Here is a 19,653-nt window from a genome sequence, read left to right as displayed (position 1 = left end):
CTCTGGGTGCTGGCAGGCACCCTAAGGTGTAACTCTAGTGAAAGAACTGCAGTTTCCCCACTGACGTTGGATGAAAAGAGGCTCTACTGCATCTGCCTGGCCTGGGTGTCGGGCAGCTTGGTGTGACAGAGCAAATCTGGGGAGGTGGTATGTGCTGATGTGTTGCTGTGGTTTCGGCACGTGCTAGTAAATGAGCATCCATGTTTAGGCCAGGCAGAGATTTACTTTGGGACATCTGTATCAGGATTAGGACCGAGGCATGGCCAATAGCCTGTAGGTTTTATCTGGAGAGCATGTACTGAGAAGTATTTGCGCTCTGTCTCGAGGCTTTTTTTTGTATTTGTTTGACTTTGTTCTTCATCAGTGAGAGTGAAGCCTTTCCCTTGGTATGTACTGAGGACCTTGTAGACTCTTCTGACACCATTTCTGTCCTCTACAGGCGTGAAGTGTATCGAATCCTTCAAGAAGAGGGAATAGACTTGCCCCGCTATGCTGTGCTCAATCGAGACCCTGATAGACCAGAAGGTCAGTGTTCAGGCTCTGCCGAAAGCTGTTTTCACATACTAGACCATATAAGATACTCTGCGGAGAACAGGTACTGATAATCCGCTTGAACAGGCTGATTCACAAGTCTCTCTGTTTTTTGTGGACAAAGATCACAACAGCAGAGCTGGCTGACTGGCCAGGACTGAAGGGCTTTGGCTCTGCACTAGGGCTGTCTCACCCTTTCCTAACATGCTGCTGCTGTGCTTTGTCTTCAGAGTGCAACTTGGTGGAAGGAGAGGACCACGTGGAGGTAAATGGAGCTGTTTTCCCAAAGCCATTTGTAGAGAAGCCAGTCAGTGCTGAAGACCATAATGTCTATATTTACTACCCAACGTCAGCAGGTGGGGGCAGCCAGCGGCTCTTTCGCAAGGTGAGGAGAGGGACTCCAGTTTTGCTGTTGGAACTAACAGATCTATGTCTCTGACACCTATGTGGCTTCAGGAGGAAGTGTTGGGGCAGGTGAAGGTGAAAGGAAGGCTTTGTACTGGGGAAACCTAGATCTTCTTAGAACTTTCAGTTCAATCCCATTTACCTGGGAATTGCAGAAGGACATATTTTAGTGGTAGTGCTGACTTTACCTTCCCCATCCTCTTTTTGACCTGTGTTCTATCTAGCAGTCATGGGGAACCGTGTGCCTTATTGAATTGCATCTGTTTTTTTCCAGGTTGCTTCCTAAGTTTATCAAGATGACTTTTGACTTTTTTTTTTTTTAACTTATGTTTCTTGTCCTCTAACATCAATGTTGTCCTTCTCAGCTTACTGTAGCTTGCAAATGTGATAAATGTGGTATTTATTCCTAGATTCCATGGAGAATCTGCCCTTACTCACTTCTTCCACTTTGCCAGCAAACAGTCAATACCTGTGATATATATTTTTTTCCAACCAGTTATGCTTCTGCCATTAATCATCTTAAAATTATGCTTTCTGCAGCTAACATACAGGCATACCACTTGAGACTGTATCCAAAGCCTTAGTAAAAATGAAAACAATGTCATCCTCTATCCATAAGATCGGTCAGCTGTCCTAGAAGGAAGTGAAATTGATCTGATTATCAGCTGTCATCATTTATTTTCATTTGCTTGTTAGCTAGGCTCCTTACTTTCTAGATCTTTATCCGCTGCTTTTTATTCCGTGTCCTTGTAGTGAGTGGAGTCAACCTGCTTGGTCTATAATAACTTTTCTCCTCTTTAAAGCCTGGAAAAGGACATACCTGCTGTCTGCATTTTGGAGTCTCTGTTGTCCTGCATAAATAAGTGTGGTGTAGTAGCTGGGGGTTCTGGGAGGCATTACGCTAAGTCTGTGCGTATGGGATGAAAGTTATGCTTTTTGTTCTTCCACCTAAGAAAAGGAGCCCCATGCTCTTCCCTCAGGTGTTTATTCTGTGCTTTCAGATTGGCAGCCGGAGTAGCGTGTACTCCCCAGAGAGCAGTGTGAGGAAGACAGGCTCGTACATTTATGAGGAGTTCATGCCTACAGATGGCACTGATGTAAAGGTAAGGAGAAGACTGGGATAGCTGAAGGTTGGGCAGTCCTATTTAGTCCTACTTAGAATCAGGAGTTTGTTTAAGCTGTGAGGTGCTGACTGGGCAGCTTGGATCCCAAAGAGGGCAGCGAGCGTTCTGTAGGTCGTAGCAGGAGGAATGCGTGAGACCATCTGATTTTCTTCTCTCTGGGTCTGCAGTAGAAATACCTTCTGGAAGCTGCAGTTAGTCTAGATGGTTATGTCAGGTGTAACTATTTCTCTTCCCAGGTATACACTGTTGGGCCGGACTATGCCCACGCAGAGGCTCGCAAATCCCCTGCTTTGGATGGGAAGGTTGAACGGGACAGTGAAGGGAAAGAAATCCGTTACCCCGTCATGCTGACTGCCATGGAGAAACTAGTTGCCCGGAAAGTCTGCGTAGCCTTTAAGGTCTGTGTTTTCTCTCCTGTGCAAGCAGGATACTCCACAAATGCCTGATTTGAATCTCGCCCAGTTTTAAAGCTTGAGCTCTGTTACCCTGATGTGTCTCTGGTGTGGCAGTCTTTCACGCCTGATGCCAGTTGCCACCTCTGCTGGGTGGGTGCAGCTGGTCCTGTTGGCCATGGCAGTTTGCTGGGCAGAAATGTTTGGGAAAGCAGGAGGGCCTGCAGCAAATGCCCTCTGTGGTGGTAAGTGACTGGTGTCCAGCGTACATCTGAGCATTTAATATCAGATTCTGAGTATGCTACTGCCCACCTGACCTGTGCTCGTCCTGCCTTTACTGTTTCCTAGTTGTGTTTGTGTGGAAAACTTGATCTTCTTTTCTTCTGTGGGTTGGTTTTATTTTTTTTTTGTTGTTGTTGTTCTGTTTTTTTATCTGGCTTTGGTGCAAATTTGTGTTCTGTTTTACAGGTTGGTAGAGTGAGTCTAGGGATCCTTATGTGACATGTTCAGCAATGTCAGCAGAAGAAACACATGGCTACTTGTTCCTGCCTCTGCTTTAACCTGCAATCCCTGCAGTTGTGCTGGTACAGCTGTGGGCTTGTTCTGCCTTGTAGCCTTTTCCACATACTGATGGATGTCTGTGCCTGCACAACTTATTGTCTCTACTTGTCAGTCTCGTTCAAAATGGTTGGATTTAGAGGCAAGAGCAGGAGAGTCGGGAGCTGCTCTGTCTAAGCCTTTAGAGCTCTGGGAGCTAGAGGTGTGGCCCAAACAGCTTAATCTGGGGGCTTGTGGGATGGGCCTTTGTGAGGGTGTAAGGGTTCCTCTAAAGGGCCTGTTACTGCTGGCTAGTGGCTGTATTTTCACACTTCTTGAAGTGTCATGAGGTAGGCACAGAGCGGAGGACGGCTGTGGCACCAGTGGAGCTGAACTAGGCGGTGTACACTGGCTGGGTCTGTGCCTGTGCCCCACTCGGTGGGCAGCTACCGTCCCCTTGCTGCACTCCCTCGCAGCATGCCTGTGAGTCCTGTGTCCTCTGCTTTCTCATGCAGCAAACGGTGTGTGGGTTCGACCTCCTGCGGGCAAACGGCCACTCTTTTGTTTGCGATGTGAATGGCTTCAGTTTTGTGAAGAACTCTATGAAGTATTATGATGACTGTGCCAAAATCCTTGGGTATGTAAAATTCAAGTTTTGATAGCAGGTAAGGTAACTCATAGCAAATATGGAGTCCTGATCAGTATGTTGGAGAAGTCTGCGTATGATTCACATGGGGACTTCTGTCCAGCAGGTGAAAGCTTGGCTCTAGGAGGAATGGGTTTATTATTTTTAGCCCCTGGAGCTCCTGCCTGCATTAGCATTAGCATTAGCTGTCTTTGTCTACAGCTAGATATATCTTACAGGACTTTTAATTGGATGTTAAGCCCAGCTGCAGTATTGGTGATGTGAGGGAAATTGGTGTCCCTAACTAGCCCATAGTGTGATAGATATCTCTGTGAGGAAGGTGAGGAGAGATTCTGTGGCTCTCTTCAAATCTTTCAGCTGGACCACTAAAAGAGCAGATGGAGAGCCAAGGGAATGGAATTTCTTGTGAGTTTTGTATTCTAATTTATTCCAGAAATATAATCATGCGGGAATTGGCTCCCCAGTTTCATATTCCCTGGTCCATCCCAACAGAGGCAGAAGACATTCCCATTGTCCCCACAACTTCAGGCACCATGTGAGTACCTGCCATCTTCTCAAAAGAATGCTGGTGATGAGGGACAAAGTGCAAACCCTGTCCAAGGGACAATCATCACCCAGCAGCATGGCATTCCCCAGCTGCTGTGTTGGTTGCAACCCTGAAATGCATGTAGAAAGGCTTAGTCATGCACACAAAAAGGATGCTGGATGGTAAATTAGTTGTAGGTTTGATGAATGCAGACAAGCAGTTATTGAAGGAACGACAGAAACTGCTCACATGGCTTTCAGAAGGCCCAAATTCTTGATCAGCACAGGAAACAGATTAGGGCATCGCTGTAGCTGGCTCACTGTTCAGTAGGCTGCTACTCGGAGAAAGTGCATGTTGAGCAGCCAGTGAAATGGGTTTTTACAGTGCTTTTACAGTGTTGGCACTTGTGCCCGGTTTAGTCTGGGAGAAGTTCTGCCACTGCTGCGGAAAGCAGCTGTCAAAAGGATGGAACTGAAAGAACAATGGGGAACTACTTTCTGGTGGCAATTCTGCAGTGTAGGAGCACATTTGTCAGGTGTATCTTGTATTTTCCCAGGATGGAACTTCGTTGTGTTATTGCAGTCATCCGACATGGAGATCGCACCCCAAAACAAAAGATGAAGATGGAAGTTAAGCATCCCCGGTAAGAGTCAAGGCAAGAAGATGCTGTGCTGCTGGAAAGTGAGGAGGGCCCCTTTTCTGAATCAGGAGGAGGAGCAGAAGGGCTGAGTGCATGGGAGGCAGTGTTATTTTCCTGGCTCCATTCCAGCAAATGCTTTCTGCTCGGTTGAGGGAGCCCCTTTTCCCCAGAAGGGTCCTGGCACCTTCTGTGTGGACACTGGAAGAAAGAGTGAAGGTCTGGTGAGTGCTGCAAAGGGAAGTGCCCCACTAAATGGGAAGCTACTGGCTGCTTCCTTTTCGTACCTGCAGCTGGAAACACTTGTTTTTTTTCCAGAATTTCTGAAGCACAGGAAGGAGCCAGTGGGCTTGCTGGTTCTCCTTGAAGAAGAGAGTGTGAATGCATATGTAGGGATGACGGTCCTTGTAGCACTGAAACAGCAGAAAATAGATCAGTGTTCTTTGTTGTTTGTTCAGATTCTTTGAATTATTTGAGAAGTATGATGGCTACAAGACAGGGAAGTTGAAGCTGAAGAAACCAGAGCAGCTACAGGTGAGGGGAGTCTTCCTTGAGGTTACTGTGCGGGACATGCAGGTGATACGGATCCCACCACAAGGCAATTCTTTGGGAGGGTGGAAACCCTCAAAAGGGCAACAGTCTGTCGCACAGATGCTCCCTTTCTCATTCCCCACCCTGTGCATGCTCAGCAGGGCAGCAGAGTGAGAGTGAGATGGAAACTGTTCCTGGCTGATGCAAAGACGGTAGGGTGGGGATGACCTGATGCAACTTGCTCATCTGTTGTGGTTGCCACTGGTGAAAGATGGATCCAGGTTGGGGAGTGGGGCAGTTGGAGGCACCTGCTTGGTTCTGAATGGGGCTGAAGCACAGGGTGAGTTTGAAGCAAACTACAGTGTGAAAGTTTGTCCTGCCTGAGCTGTCTCTTATGAAATGATGTGCTTCCGATGAGCATCTGTGTGGACTTGATCTGGATGAAGCCATCTGGAGGCCTTGCAAGAGTACAGTGGTGAGTCTAAGGCAGTTTCTGGATGCTTGAGACTGTCTGCTCTCCCACAGGAAGTGCTGGACATTGCGCGGCAGCTTGTGGTGGACCTAGGAACCCACAGTGATTGTGAGATTGAGGAGAGGAAATCCAAACTGGAACAGCTGAAGAGCGTCTTGGAGATGTAAGGGTTCATGTGTTTGAGAGCTGTGAGTCAGCATGCGATGCAGAAACAAGCTGTGCTGCTAATGTCCTGGCTAGCTGGCTCTCCAGAGGCTGGAGTCTCCTCCATCTCCTGTTAGCAGCTGTACATGGAAGATACCGTGCTCTTAATGTTTTCTCCTTGGCATCAAACCCACTGCTCATTCTTGTTCCAAGTGTGTCTGATTTTTGGCTAAACAACTTGAGACAAGACTGAGCTTCCTTTGCTGCAGTAGAGGAACTGAAGTCCTGTAGAGACCATATTGATATGAAACATTTTGAAACAAATCTTATTTTAAATAAGGTTGTCCCAGTGCCAGAAGTTTAATAAAAATGAGTTTGGAAAGCATGAAAAAATGTATGTGCTCTTAGGTTTTGTACAGCTGGAATAAAAGACAATCTGGTGGTGCTGGCATCTTAGAACAAAAGAAGGGTTTCTCTCAGAACTATAGCTCGCTATGGCATACACAGGCAGCATCTGTGTTCAAGCCATGTCTGTGGAGCACAGAGGATGAATTTTTGCTGTGATTCCTTCCCCTGCTCTTTCTGCTCCTTAGAAATGTGGTTATCCTCAGAGTGGCTGGCAGATTGTGGTTGGTTTTTGTTTTTTGTTTTTTTTTTTCTCTGTGATCTCATTAATTCACTTGTTAAAGATGTAGATAGAAATTAACTAAGGTTGATTAAAGCCCCAGTGGGGCATGAGAGCACAGAGTGCTGTCAGCTGAAGAGCAGGCAAATGAATGGATCTTTGAATTTCATTTGAAGGAGTTGTTTGAATTTTTTAGGGGGTGCATGCTGGGTCACAGGTAGATGGCAAAAATATTCATGTTCTGGGGCAACTGCTCTTGCAGCAGAAAGTCTCTTGCTTATGCTATATTTTTGCTGTGTGCTGCCTAGGAACCTCTAGGCAAAGGGTGAGTGGAGTTGGTTTGTTTAAATTTTCCCCCCCCCCCCCTCCTTGTGGCAGGTATGGACATTTTTCTGGCATTAACCGTAAGGTTCAGTTGACCTATCTGCCTCATGGACATCCAAAAGCTACAAGTGAAGATGAAGGTAAAGAAACCTGATATTGCTGTCATGACCTTCAAGACTGATGTTTAAGAATGCGTGCAGCTATCCTACCTATGTAGGCTTCCGGACGTGCAATCAAAATTAGTGGCCCATACCTTATCTTTGCTCACATCGCATGAAGTGTTGGAGTGATGCATAATGTAATGTACTGGTATGTCCCAGATGGTGCCAGAAGGCTTATGCTTCCAGTTTCATGAATATCAGCATATACCTTCAAAGAATATTGACTCTTAATTTCGTATTTGCTCGTTTGGTTCCTGGGGATTTTGGTTCAGGCTTGTGTTGAGAACACCCTGCAAGATGTTGATGACAACCTCTTCTTCCTCCCCTGCAAGTTCAGCTTTGACACCTGATGTAGTGAGTGCCTGTTTGTCTCCTAGAAGCTCGCCGAGAGTCTGCCCCATCCCTTCTCCTTGTGCTTAAGTGGGGTGGAGAGCTGACACCAGCAGGAAGAGTCCAGGCAGAAGAGCTGGGGCGAGCCTTTCGCTGTATGTACCCTGGTGGCCAAGGTAAGCTTTGTCTGTGTATCTCCAGTCCTGTCCTGACTCCTGTAGTTAACCATCGTAAACAAACTGGCATTTTGTGCCACGAGATAATTGTAGCTCTACAGATATGCTTTGGAAGCCAGGTGCCTCCCTACTGAATTGCTCTGCCTGCAGCTCTGGTGGCAGCAGTACCTGCTGTACGCAGAGAGCAAGTAGAAGGAGACAATCTGTGAATCTTTATTCTGTACAGGGGTATTCAGGCTAGCAGAACAATTATGGTCTGTTCAGAGAGGGTTGCTGCAGAATCTGGGCAGCATCAGACTTGATTGCTGAATGCTCACTTTTTTCCTCAAAATGAACTTTCCTGAGTTAAGCAAAGCCTGAATCAGTTTTCTAGTCATCATATATGGCTAGAACTGTCCATTTTGGAGCAGCCTAAATGCTGGCTATTAAAGTGATTAATTTTCTACATAACTTTATTACTACAATAAAGTTTTTTTTGTCTAAAGCAGTATATTCAGGTGATAGTTTTGCAAGTGTCAGAATGTTAATTTTGAGTTTGTTTTCTGTTCTAGGTGATTACGCTGGCTTCCCTGGATGTGGCTTGCTCAGGCTGCACAGCACCTACCGTCATGATCTCAAGATCTATGCCTCAGATGAGGGCCGAGTTCAGATGACAGCAGCAGCTTTTGCAAAGGTCCTTTCTCTCTTTTGGGCATCTCTTAGTTCTGCTACATTAGTCTTAAAATATGACAGTTCTAAAGGAAAACCTCTGGTGATGAGGAAGGAGCTGTCCTAGGAGCTTCCCTCTCTGTGCTGGGAGGACAGTGGTACACTGTGCTAATAGAAGTGTGTGGGGCGGTACTGGAAGTCTGGTGCAGCTGCACATGTATCCTGTCCAGGATAGACTCTGACCAGAGAAGGAGTTATTTATGGAGTATTGTTGGTGTTTGATCTTGGAGCAGCACATCAAACCTTTTGCTGAGTATTAATTGCCTACAAAATGAATGGGTATTGGATGACTGCCCAGCCAGAGGGGTTATTCCTTGACTGCTGGATTTAGAAGGGGAATGAAATGTCTTTGGTGGAGTGAGGGTTGGGGAGAAGATAGGCTCACCTGCAGTTAAAACTTGAGCTAAGGGGAATCCTGTGGTGACCCTAGCTGTCCTTCAGAGCCTCTGCTGTACCAACATTTTCCAGCAAACTGAGTTGACTGCTCTACAATTGCCTAGACAAATCTGGGGCTGCTGCAGGCAGAGGTGGCTTTTTGCCTTGAATAGCTCTAGAGGCATGCCAGAGTCACTAGTGACTGTAGGTGCTGTTGCTGTAAAAACTGCTCTTCAAGGACAATTGAGATTTCACTCAAGTTGACTAAAGGCTGGCCATGAAACTAGCAGAAATCTTTGTTGTTTGGGCTGCACGTAGCTGAAATCTTGTCCTGCATTACTTTAGGGTCTGCTGGCCTTGGAAGGAGAGCTGACGCCTATCCTGGTGCAAATGGTGAAAAGTGCCAATATGAATGGTCTCCTGGACAGTGACAGTGATTCCCTTAGCAGCTGTCAACACAGAGTGAAGGCACGACTGCATGAAATCATGCAGAAGGATGCTGAGTTCTCTGAAGAGGATTATGAAAAGGTAAAGCACCTGTGTGGCTCTGTTGCTTCCTATATCTGGAAGGAGAATAGCATTGCTCCAGTGGTTTAACATGAAGCCTGCTGGTATGTAGGGACCTTGACAGGTGGGCCCGTGCAAACCTCATGGAGTTCAACCAGGCCAAGTGCAAGGTCCTGCACGTGGGTCAGGGCAATCCCAGGCACAAATACAGGCTGGGTGGAGAATGGATCGAGAGCAGCCCTGAGGAGAGGGACTTTGGAGTGCTGGTGGATGAGAAGCTCAACATGAGCCAACAATGCGTGCTTGCAGCCCAGGTGGCCAACCGCATCCTGGGCTGCATCAAGAGGAGGGTGGCCAGCAGGTAGAGGGAGGGGATTCTGCCCCTCTACTCCGCTCTCGTGAGACCTGACCTGGAGTACTGCATCCAGTTCTGGAGCCCTCAACATAAGAAGAACATGGAGCTGTTGGAGCGGGTCCAGAGGAGGCCACGAAGACGATGAGAGGGCTGGAGCACCTCTGCTGTGAGGACAGGCTGAGAGAGTTGGGGCCCTTCAGCCTGGAGAAGAGGAGGCTCTGGGGAGACCTGAGAGCGGCCTTCCAGTGCCTCAAGGGGACTTACAGGAAAGACAGGGAGAAACTCTTCAGTAGGGCCTGTTGTGACAGGACGAGGGGGAATGGTTTCAAAATAGAGGGAGGTAGATTTAGATTGGATATTAAGAAAAAATTTTTTACAATGAGGGTGGTGGAACACTGGCACAGGTTGCACAGAGAGGTGGTGGATGCCCCATCCCTGGAAACATTCCAGGCCAGGTTGGTCTGGGCTCTGAGCAACCTGATCCGGTTGGAGATGTCCCTGCTCCTTGCAGGGGGATTGGACTGGGTGGGCTTTACAGGTGCCTTCCAACCCTAACGATTCTATGATTCTGTCTGAACACTAGTTTGGTTACTCTGAGATCACTTCTGGTCAAAGTTACAGGATATAAACAGAACTTAGGAAGGGAAAGGGCTGGTTAATAACTCCTGCCCTTCTCCAACTGAAAATCCTCAGTGTGGCTACACTGTATCCTTCAAGAATCATCATGGTACCTTCTTCTCCCTTTAGAATTCCCAGTGCATTTTATTCTCATGGGAGTGCTAAAAGAATGGTTCTCATGGTTTAGTGCATGCTGCCCAGAACAATCCCAGTTGCTGTGAACAGGGAGTACACCTTGCCAGATTCTAGATCCATGCATGTGTGAGCAGACATTTTGGCTACAAAACCTGTTGTGGTCCTGTTGGTGTCTAAGCAGAGTACAGAGCATGGGCTCCATTCAGCACAGTAACCAATAAAAGCACTGTAGCTGCTTCTCCAAGTCCCCAGAACACTATTTTTCCCAGACTTGGAGATCTTGTTACCGGACTGAAATCCATTACCATTAAGTAACATATTTATCACCTCAAAGAAGTAATTAAAACTTCTATGGAGACCTTCTGCTTAAGCATAGAAACAAAGTGAGACAAGAGTGGATATTGTAGGTGGAGGGAGGTCTGATTTTATAGGAACAGCTGTTTGGTCCTGAGGAGGTTTTTAAAGCATGCCTCACTACCCCTAGGAGCAGGCCAACTTATGCTCAGCTGGGACCACAACTTTTGTACCTAATTAGAAAGCAGTACAGCTGCAAAAGGCAGACATTTTGTGTTCTCAGTTTGTAAAGATACTAACTAATCTCTGCTGGTATCTTCTCTCAGCTAGCACCTACAGGCAGTGCTTCTCTGCTCAACTCCATGACATTTATCCAGAACCCAGTAGAGGTCTGTAACCAGGTGTTCACCCTGATTGAGAGTCTCACCTCCCAGATACAAAAACGTCTGGAAGATCCAAAATCTGCAGGTGAGCATCAGAACTGGAAAGGGTCCGGGGCAGATTCATTTTTACATCTTCAGAGTTCCCAGCCTCCGCTGTGGTTTATGTTTGTCTACAGCAAAGAAATTCTAAAGTGAAATTCTGTATGTGCTATTGATATAGAAGGCTCCTATTCCACTTTCAACTACTGTTAGAGACCTGTAACATAAAGGAAATTATGTGTGCATTTTAGGTTTAGAGTGAATGTAAACAGCAGCAATATAGCTTGGAGAGGCATCAGTGCGTAGCTGTTTAGAGTGTATTCCAGTTGTTAGAGCAAAGTCTCAGTTGTGAACTCAGACTCTACTGCAAGCTAAGCAGAGCACCCCCTATTCTTACTGTTTCCATGCTTTTATACCCATAGTTTCTCTAACCACCACCAGGTGCTCCTTATCATCTTCCCACCACCAGGTGCCCTCAATTTCGCTTCTCTTAGAAAGTCCCTTATTTTTCAATCCCAGGGCTTCTGATATTCATTGCCCCCAACAGAGAGGTATGCCTGATTTTTTCAGGCGTTTCCTGGAGGGGATCTTGAGACTATAGCCAGCAAGTTTTTCAGTCATGATTTGCTCATCCCTAAGAGCTTTCCTAGTAACAGCACAGAGGTTTTAAAAAGGCACCTGTGGGACATTTCACGATTCATGGCAGACATAAGCCAACAGCAAGCAGTTTCACTTTTCTCAAGTATTTTGGAAGTAGCTTGTTGCTGCAGGTTAAAACTCCGTGCAACAGGTCCAGTGGCTTTTCCAGTCCAGTATTCCTGTGAGTGACAAAATAATCAGAGCCCTTCTGTGCTGGGAGAAGTTAGTAATAGCTGCCACTTGAAACGTACACAGAAGTAGTCAGGATGTGAATGTGGTTTGGTGTTCTCTGCTGTTTAGACCTACAGCTGTACCACAGTGAGACTTTGGAACTGATGCTGCAACGCTGGAGTAAGCTGGAGCGAGACTTCCGGATGAAGAATGGGCGTTACGACATCAGCAAGATCCCCGATATCTATGACTGCATCAAGTATGATGTACAGCACAACTGTGCCCTGAAGCTGGAAGGCACAGCTGAACTCTTCAAACTCTCCAAAGCCCTGGCAGATGTGATCATACCCCAGGTATAGCCTGTCCTGCCCGTGTGACAGTGTCTGTGGTGTCAGGTTCTGACCCTTTCCCTGTCTGTTTTTTCTCGATTCTCTTGCACATTAATTCTCAAGGCAGCATATCAGATATATTTCTCAGATGTATCTTTTAGTGTTTGTATGAGGCCAAAACCATTTATGACTTAAGATGTGGAAGGGCTGGCTTCCTGGAGGAGGAGCAGCAGCTTTTGCATATGCATTATAGCACAGGTCTCAACTGAGTGTGTGTGCTGTAGCCACATCCCTTTCTCCACATACAAGACTGTACAGAGGAAGAGAGTTTTCTCTGTTAAAGTGAAGGCTTGTTCTGGCAAGTTTGTTATTCTTGTCAAACTAGAGCTTGTTCCACTTGCAAAGTTGGCTTGCTTCTCACAAAGTTTATACCCGTGAATATGGGAGGGGAAAGGAGATGCATGCAACAGATCTCTGTATTCACCTTTGCTCTGTCCCACTTCTGTGGAGATGCGTCATTTATATGGGCTGAGCTTCTGCCAGCAAGGTCCAATTGCAGTTTTGTCCATGTAGAGCAGAAGTAGTCTTCTAAACTTTTTCACAGTGTTCCTGATCAGATGAAGTTTGGCTATTTCCAGCACGGCACTTCAAGTTATATCTTTGCAAATAGCAGTTGTTGCATTAGTGCTCATGCCAGGTCAGAGTATAAGTTTATGCATCATGAGAGGAGGTTCCCTGGTGGTACTTGTGCTTTTCAGCAGTTGGAAGAATTACTGACAGTCATGTCTAGACAGACAGATTGGGATTCTTGGAGGGGTCTTTCTCCTCTATTACCCTCTGCAATATGTGGGGGGAGAAAAAAAAAATTCCCTTTCTGTCCTTGTTTAACTGCAGTGGTGCTTGTGGACAGGACTGTTGAAGTCCAGCCTCCTTTCATGTGAGGATATGGCAAAGAACCAGGGCTCAAGGCTCTATTGTTTTGTTTCTGCAGGAATATGGGATTAATAAGGAGGAGAAACTGGAAATTGCTATTGGCTTTTGTCTTCCCCTCATTAAAAAGATCCAGTTGGACCTACAGAGAACACATGAAGATGAGTCTGTCAACAAGCTACATCCCTTGTAAGGATTATGCTTCATGCTGCTGCTGGTGGGGAGGGCAGCTTTGGGGCAGCGTGTGGGAACCACACCAGAAGTGTACTGGTGTGGAGGACGCACTGAATATACACTGAAGGACACACCAAGAGGGAGGCGTGTTGATGCTTCTAGAACTAGAAGGGAAATGGAAAGGCATGTTGAGACTGCTGAGCGGGAGCGCGGTGCTACAGAAGCTTAAGCCCATTGTAGTTGGATGGTGGTGCCTTCACCCTGGTCTCTGCAAGGGACAAGTGCTGGTGTGATGAGGCCACCTCTACCCCACCATGTGTCTCTATTAGGACACCGTAAAACTTGCTGCTTTTGTGCCCAGTGCTCTCACTGTTTGTTCTGTTCCTGCTGCTCTTTAACAGTTCCCAGTCATAACCCAGTGGGATTATTTTGATCTGTTAAGTGTGCAGAAATGCTGCTGTATGATAGATGGCAGTTCATTAGCAGGCTATGAGTAACACTGGGCTGATTTTGGTTTAGGTACTCAAGAGGAGTTCTGTCACCAGGTCGCCACGTTCGGACACGGCTCTACTTCACCAGTGAGAGCCATGTGCACTCTCTGCTCAGTATATTCCGCTATGGGGGGCTCCTGGATGTAAGTGTCCCGGCAATGCTCACAGAGTAAGCCTCCCTGCTTTTTTTCAATGGCCCTTTCCAAGGTGGACAACGTATGTTTGTAGGTTGGCCCTCTAGCCAACTCATCTAGTAATGATGTGGCACTGGTGGCCTCTGGCCAACTCCATCTCTGCTGTGTTTGCATGCTGCAGCTTCCTGCCTTTCTGGCTTGTAGAAGGATTGTTCTTCTTCAGTCCTGACACTGCCTGCCTTGCTTGTACGGAGCCATATTTTCTCCAAGAGCTGTCCTGCTGGTTTCAGATGAGTAGACCACCTACCTGTGTAGGAGGACAGCAGTATGAGGAATGGAGATGAGGGAATTTCTCTCTTCCTGCTTCCTTGAACCCTTTATTGCAAGAGCTTGGCCCTGTTACTTAGTGACTTTTTGTCAATTCTAAGTCAAGAAAGTAAGTTTTCTTATAAGGAAGCGACTTGAGGTTGCAAATGCATAGAGGGTGCTCTCTACCAGAAGGACAGATGACACATTTTTAGGGGACTAACTCATCCAATCCAACCTTCACTTGCTCTATAGCCTGCTTCCTGAAGGACCTGGCACACAGACGCTGAGAAAAGGTCTGCTTTAGACTCCTCAATAGGCTCTCTGATTTATCTTCCCATTTTTAAGCATGGTGTTCTGAAATGCATTGAGAGCTTGGGCTTGCTTAGCAGGCATGGTTTCTGATGTCTGTGGAAGCTCAGTGTATCTGTAGGCAGTGATCGTGCAAGTGCCTCTGAATTGCTCACTGAATAAGATGCTACTTTATGCCCAATTTGAGTGTCAGAGTATGCTGTGTTGCCAGCACAGGGATGTTAGGCTGCATCCGGGTTCGTTTGTACCGGTGGCGTTAATTTCCTGTCCGTCAGGGTGGTGAGATGCTCCACAGCAGCGTGAGTGGCAGTTCAGGTACGGCCATTCCCTAGCAGTGTTGGGAGACAATGAGGGGTGGGCTGCCCTGCCTTGTGGAGTCCAAGGGTCCAGCATGGCTCTGTAGACTTTTCATTCAGCGTCATGTAAAAGCAGCTTTACTTGGTCCCTTATTTAGGACAAGTTCACCCCTTGTGCTTTTTTGGAGATTTCTCTAAAATACTCTGTTCCGTAGGCCACTATTTGAGAACAGCTGTGTTTGGGAACCTGCCGTGGGTTGTGCCTTTCTCCGGTCAGCATGGCGTAGGGGGCTGGCAGCTGGATGTGCTCAGATCTGCACGTGGATTGTATGGGTAGCTGGAGTGCCCCTCTATGCGGCTGCTCCTTACTGTAAGCACCTCATTGCAAGGTCGTTCCTCTTTGTGCAAGTTAAGCAAGGTGTTGTGCTGACAATGTTGTTATCTTGTGGAGAGACAAACTCTCTCAGACCCATTTCACTGAATGCTGCAAGGTGTCTGCTGTTGCTTATTCCATGCGACTGTTTATGTGTATATATCAGGAAAACAAAGACCAGCAGTGGAAGAGAGCCATGGACTATTTGAGTGCTATCTCAGAGCTGAACTACATGACCCAGATTGTTATCATGCTCTACGAGGACAACAACAAGGTGAGGGATATAGCTGTAGGATAAAATCCTCCCTGCCATGATGCAAGGCCCAGTCCCCGAGAGATGAGTTCAGCTGGGAAGTTTGTAACCTGAACTCTCTCCGCTTGTCAATAAAGAAGGACAGATCTTTAGCACAACTGCTAGTTTTTATTGTTAGGTGGGAGGCAGTGACCCAGTTAATGCTTGCTACGTGTAAGCAGAGTGCCACACTGAGTGGTAATACCAAACTTAAGTAATCAATACTATCTATTTTAAAGTATTACCTAAAGCAAAATAACTTGCTGTTTCTTAATATTAATTACAAATGAACATTAGGAAAAAATAAATTAAAACAAATTATATTTGACAGATTTTTCCAAATATTTCTAGAAAATATTCAGAAATTCAACATTCCTAAATTTGTTTTATTTTAAAAATATACTGGTCTAGTTAGAGAAATATGTACTGATATCTTCAGGAAGGAAAGAAAATGATTTAAGAAACAGCCAGAACATGGAAGCTGATGGTGATGACCCTAAGTAGGTTTGGCACCAAACTGCATGTCCTGAATCCCAGGTCCTGTACTGCAGGAGGTTGTGGTGGGTGAGGGGAGCAGTCCCTTTCCTCCATATGCTCTGGAGTTAGATTCTTGTATTCACAGAGCTGACAGGGGGTTTTAGTGGTAGAAGCTAAATGTTTCTTAGTGCTGTTTGTCAAAAAAACCCTCAAAACTCTGACTAGAGCTCTTAGGAGTGGTGTAAATCTGTTAGTAAGTAGAGATAGTGAAACTTTTGGGTTTACATCATTAGTGCCAGATACTGCGAAAGCTCTGACTTCCCTTAAAAAAAAAATAAAATAGAGACAGTTACTTAAATCTTGGAACAACCTGACTAAAGGTCTAGGAGAGAACCAATCTCTCCCTGCCCCAGTGCGTGCTGGTTTTGCAACAGGAATGGCTCAGAAGGGGCTATATTGTGGGTTTGTGTGTGTGTATATATATACACACACGTGTATATACACACATATAGCCCAGCACCAGATCGTCTGGTGACTCTTGTCACAAAATAACAACAGTTTGAGTGCCTCAACTTTGTGCTAATAAGGGCTGTCCTTTTGGATGAGACAAACCTAGAGCCATTATGTTAATGGTTTCTTGTTTCTTCTGCTTTCCTTCCAAAAAGATGCACTTGGGATGCGTGCTGCACTGGCATGGCGGGGTGGCCCAGGACCAGGCCACAGCCTATGCTGACAGTGGAACTGATTTTTATTTATTTACTTATTCCCTGTGTCTGATGTTCACAGGACCCATCTTCAGAAGAACGTTTCCATGTGGAGCTGCATTTCAGCCCCGGCGTGAAAGGCTGTGAGGAAGACAGAAATGTGCCCACAGGCTTTGGGTTTCGGCCTGCCTCTGCAGAGGTAAGCACGCTGCCAGGACGCAGGCTGCCCTGCCTGCTGGGGATGTGGCGAGCGCAGGCCCATTGGCAACCTCGCTGCTCTACCAGGCTCTGCTGCCGTCCAATCTCCAGCAGCAAATTTTCCTCTGACCTTTCTCTTGTTCCTGTGGTTCGTGTTCCCTGCCTAACTCTGAGGGTTTGTCAGGGCAATCTTGAGGATGCTGGTATCCTCCTGAGATCAATAGAGATGGGAGATCCAAGGCTGGAGTCAGTGCCTGGGCAGTGCTTGCAAAGGCCACGTGCCTGTAGGTGTAAATGTTTCCTTACTGCAGAATGAGGACAAGAAAGCAGACCAAGGCAGCCTGGAAGACCTCTCCAAAGAGAAGAGCATTGATGAGCCAGATTGTGCACAGCAAAGGTCTCCGCAGCCTTCCGAGCCAGTCTGCATTCAGCGAAGATCACCACTGATCAGGAACCGGAAGACAGGGTCGATGGAGGTAACAATGCGATGGGCGCCCTTGGTTGTTCTCATTAATCTCATTAATTCTCATTAAGGTCTTTTGCTTGGTTTTGGTTTCCTCACATTCCTTTTAACGTGAGAGAGCGTGAGTTCATTCTGGGAAAGGATCTGCAGAAGAGGGATTTTTTGGAAGGCAGACCTTGCAAACTCCTGCTCATTTAGGAAGGACAGAGGGAACACAGGTCAGAGGAATTGATGAGGAAGAGCAAGTAATGAAATGCTTGAGAAACAAAAGAATTCTTTCCATTACATGCTCTGTAGAGGCATCAATGTAACCAGCTATAAGATTGCATGCAACCTCTTCACCTAGCTGTGGTGACATCTTTGTCTTCCCTTAGACTCCAGCCTTTGCCTCTCACAGTTCAGCTCCATGTTTCTTGTTCCTGTCTCCCATCTAGGATGTCATGCAAATCAGAGGTACCTGCTAACCAGTGGGTTTATTACAGAGTGTTTAAACTGTCAGAGGGTTTAGAACTCTTCAATTCACTGATCTGCTGAAGTAACAAAGATGGATTTTACTGTTCTTACTTCTCTCATTCAGGGCTGTTATGTGTCATAAGGATAGCTTCACAGTCAGCAGGTAGCTGACACCTTCAGAGTGCTTTACGAATTGCCCCTCCTTTTGGAGGCTTTCACAGACATTTTTGCTATCTTTTTTTCTGAACCAGTGAAAGCAGAGAGTTAGGACCTGAGGTACTTGTTAGCTGGCTTCCATCTGTGTCACTCTTGACGTAATCTTCGCGTGCAGCACTCGGGCGCTCTTTGTAACAGGCATGTTAAAGAAGATATATTTTCCTGCTGCTAAAGAAGGGAGTCTGTGTCCCAGTGATCCCAGCAAGAGTCTTGGGAGACAAGGAGCTCAGTACACAAGCCCTTTCATACTTTTGAAATCTCTACTGTTCCACAACCCAACACAAACTTGAATTTAAAATTGAATGTGCACTGTCACAATCTCAGCATATGAGTACCTTTATGCTTCTTGAAAATTGTGGTTTTAAGGAAGAGATGTACTTTTCTTTACCTTCAATTGATGTATAAATGCTTTTGAGACCAGTGGGTAACTTAGAGCATGACACTGATTATGCTCTCTGTCTTTGCAGGTGCTATCTGAATCTTCTTCCAAATCAGGAGGTTATCGCCTCTTCAGCACTTATTCCCGGCAGTCTTCTGAGATGAAGCAGAGTGGCTTAGGTACTGTACTTTATCTGTAACCAGCCTGCTCACCTGCACCTCTGTATTTCTGTGGGCGTCTGTTTGTCTCTCCGCGTATACATCTGGCTTAAGTTCTTTGTACGTGTCTCGGTGTGTATTATGTCTTCTTTTGGTGTTACTGTTTAGACCACTGTAGAGACTATCTTATTGCATTTCCTTTTGTGTATGATCTTCTCCTTCAGCTTCTAGCAACAGAAGATGCACTTTATAGTATGGGAGCAGCAGAGCAAGCTGCGTATTTGCAGGTTGGCCTTCTGGTTCCATGTTGTTATCATTTGTTATACCATTTCTGAACTTAGTAGGAAGACATGATTTTACGTGAGAACCACTGTGCTTTCTGTTCTGCAAAACTGTAGTTTGCATGCAAAGCTGCTCTTCATGGAAGGCTATTATACTTCTACCTTTGCTTCACAAAAATCTCTTGTATGGAACAGATCTGTCATCTGCTACAGTGTTTGACAGTTATCTCATTGAGCTGGAATCCCTGGTTAGCCATTCTTTGCATGGTAGCCAGCAGAAGAGAATATTTTGGGGCACTTGGTGTTCTCTGCCTGTTCTTGAGAGTACCATCCCCTATCACCCTAACCTGAACTATGTCTTAATAGTTGAAATTCTTCCTGGAATATTTTTGCTAAAGCAAGATCTATTTGGAGACTGAGAAGCTGTCTTTGCTGTCATGAGGTTCAAAGATAGCTGTGAAATCTAGATCTTGCACATGACTAATAAGCAGCAGAAGGTGGAAATGCCCATGTTATGCCACTTTTTTTTTTTTAAAACCTGTTTTGCCTTATAGCTTGGCCATAGTCTTGCATCAGTCCGGACTCATCAGTTCTTCAGTCTGTTACGTGGACATCCTGCAGCCAAGAGATTTCTGAAAGCCCTGATCAATTCTTTGTCACTTTTGAATGAGCTGCTTCTTTGGAAGCTAATCTTTACCAAGTAAAGGGAATTTTCTTCAGAGTGGTTAGGAAGTATCCCTGGAGTCTGCCAGCTATGCTCCCAGCCAGTTGGAAAAATCTAAGAAGGAATGGCTGATGCATATTATTTTTTAAAGGCACAATAGCCTTGGCCATAGTGGATTTTGAATGTGCTATCTCATGTGGTGCATCTACTTAGTTCTGCCTTTTGCAGACCACTTGCA

General features: G+C 46.0%; 1 protein-coding gene across 9 annotated transcripts in view; it reads left to right on the top strand.

Annotated features, from left to right (window-relative positions):
* The window catches only part of PPIP5K1 (diphosphoinositol pentakisphosphate kinase 1), a 44,112-nt gene that overhangs the window by 2,753 nt on the left and 21,706 nt on the right, over window positions 1-19,653 (top strand). For 7 of the 9 annotated variants that reach the window (XM_086757172.1, XM_086757171.1, XM_086757168.1 and 4 more), the window contains exons 5-25: window positions 440-525; window positions 762-916; window positions 1,938-2,039; window positions 2,297-2,458; window positions 3,505-3,626; window positions 4,069-4,170; window positions 4,718-4,804; window positions 5,257-5,332; window positions 5,855-5,964; window positions 6,949-7,034; window positions 7,433-7,561; window positions 8,113-8,234; window positions 8,990-9,172; window positions 10,880-11,021; window positions 11,915-12,138; window positions 13,106-13,233; window positions 13,738-13,852; window positions 15,297-15,404; window positions 16,686-16,802; window positions 17,113-17,277; window positions 18,401-18,491. In XM_086757172.1, the coding sequence (XP_086613298.1) occupies window positions 440-525; window positions 762-916; window positions 1,938-2,039; window positions 2,297-2,458; window positions 3,505-3,626; window positions 4,069-4,170; window positions 4,718-4,804; window positions 5,257-5,332; window positions 5,855-5,964; window positions 6,949-7,034; window positions 7,433-7,561; window positions 8,113-8,234; window positions 8,990-9,172; window positions 10,880-11,021; window positions 11,915-12,138; window positions 13,106-13,233; window positions 13,738-13,852; window positions 15,297-15,404; window positions 16,686-16,802; window positions 17,113-17,277; window positions 18,401-18,491 (2,612 nt within the window). The remainder of the gene's footprint in view (window positions 1-439; window positions 526-761; window positions 917-1,937; window positions 2,040-2,296; window positions 2,459-3,504; window positions 3,627-4,068; window positions 4,171-4,717; window positions 4,805-5,256; window positions 5,333-5,854; window positions 5,965-6,948; window positions 7,035-7,432; window positions 7,562-8,112; window positions 8,235-8,989; window positions 9,173-10,879; window positions 11,022-11,914; window positions 12,139-13,105; window positions 13,234-13,737; window positions 13,853-15,296; window positions 15,405-16,685; window positions 16,803-17,112; window positions 17,278-18,400; window positions 18,492-19,653) is intronic. The other 2 variants (XM_086757173.1, XM_086757165.1) reach the window with 1 other exon arrangement.

The sequence above is a fragment of the Chlamydotis macqueenii genome, chromosome 12 (genome assembly GCF_036417535.1).
Source record: "Chlamydotis macqueenii isolate bChlMac1 chromosome 12, bChlMac1.mat, whole genome shotgun sequence".
NCBI lineage: Eukaryota > Metazoa > Chordata > Aves > Otidiformes > Otididae > Chlamydotis > Chlamydotis macqueenii.
This window is presented reverse-complemented; position numbering and strand designations above follow the sequence as displayed.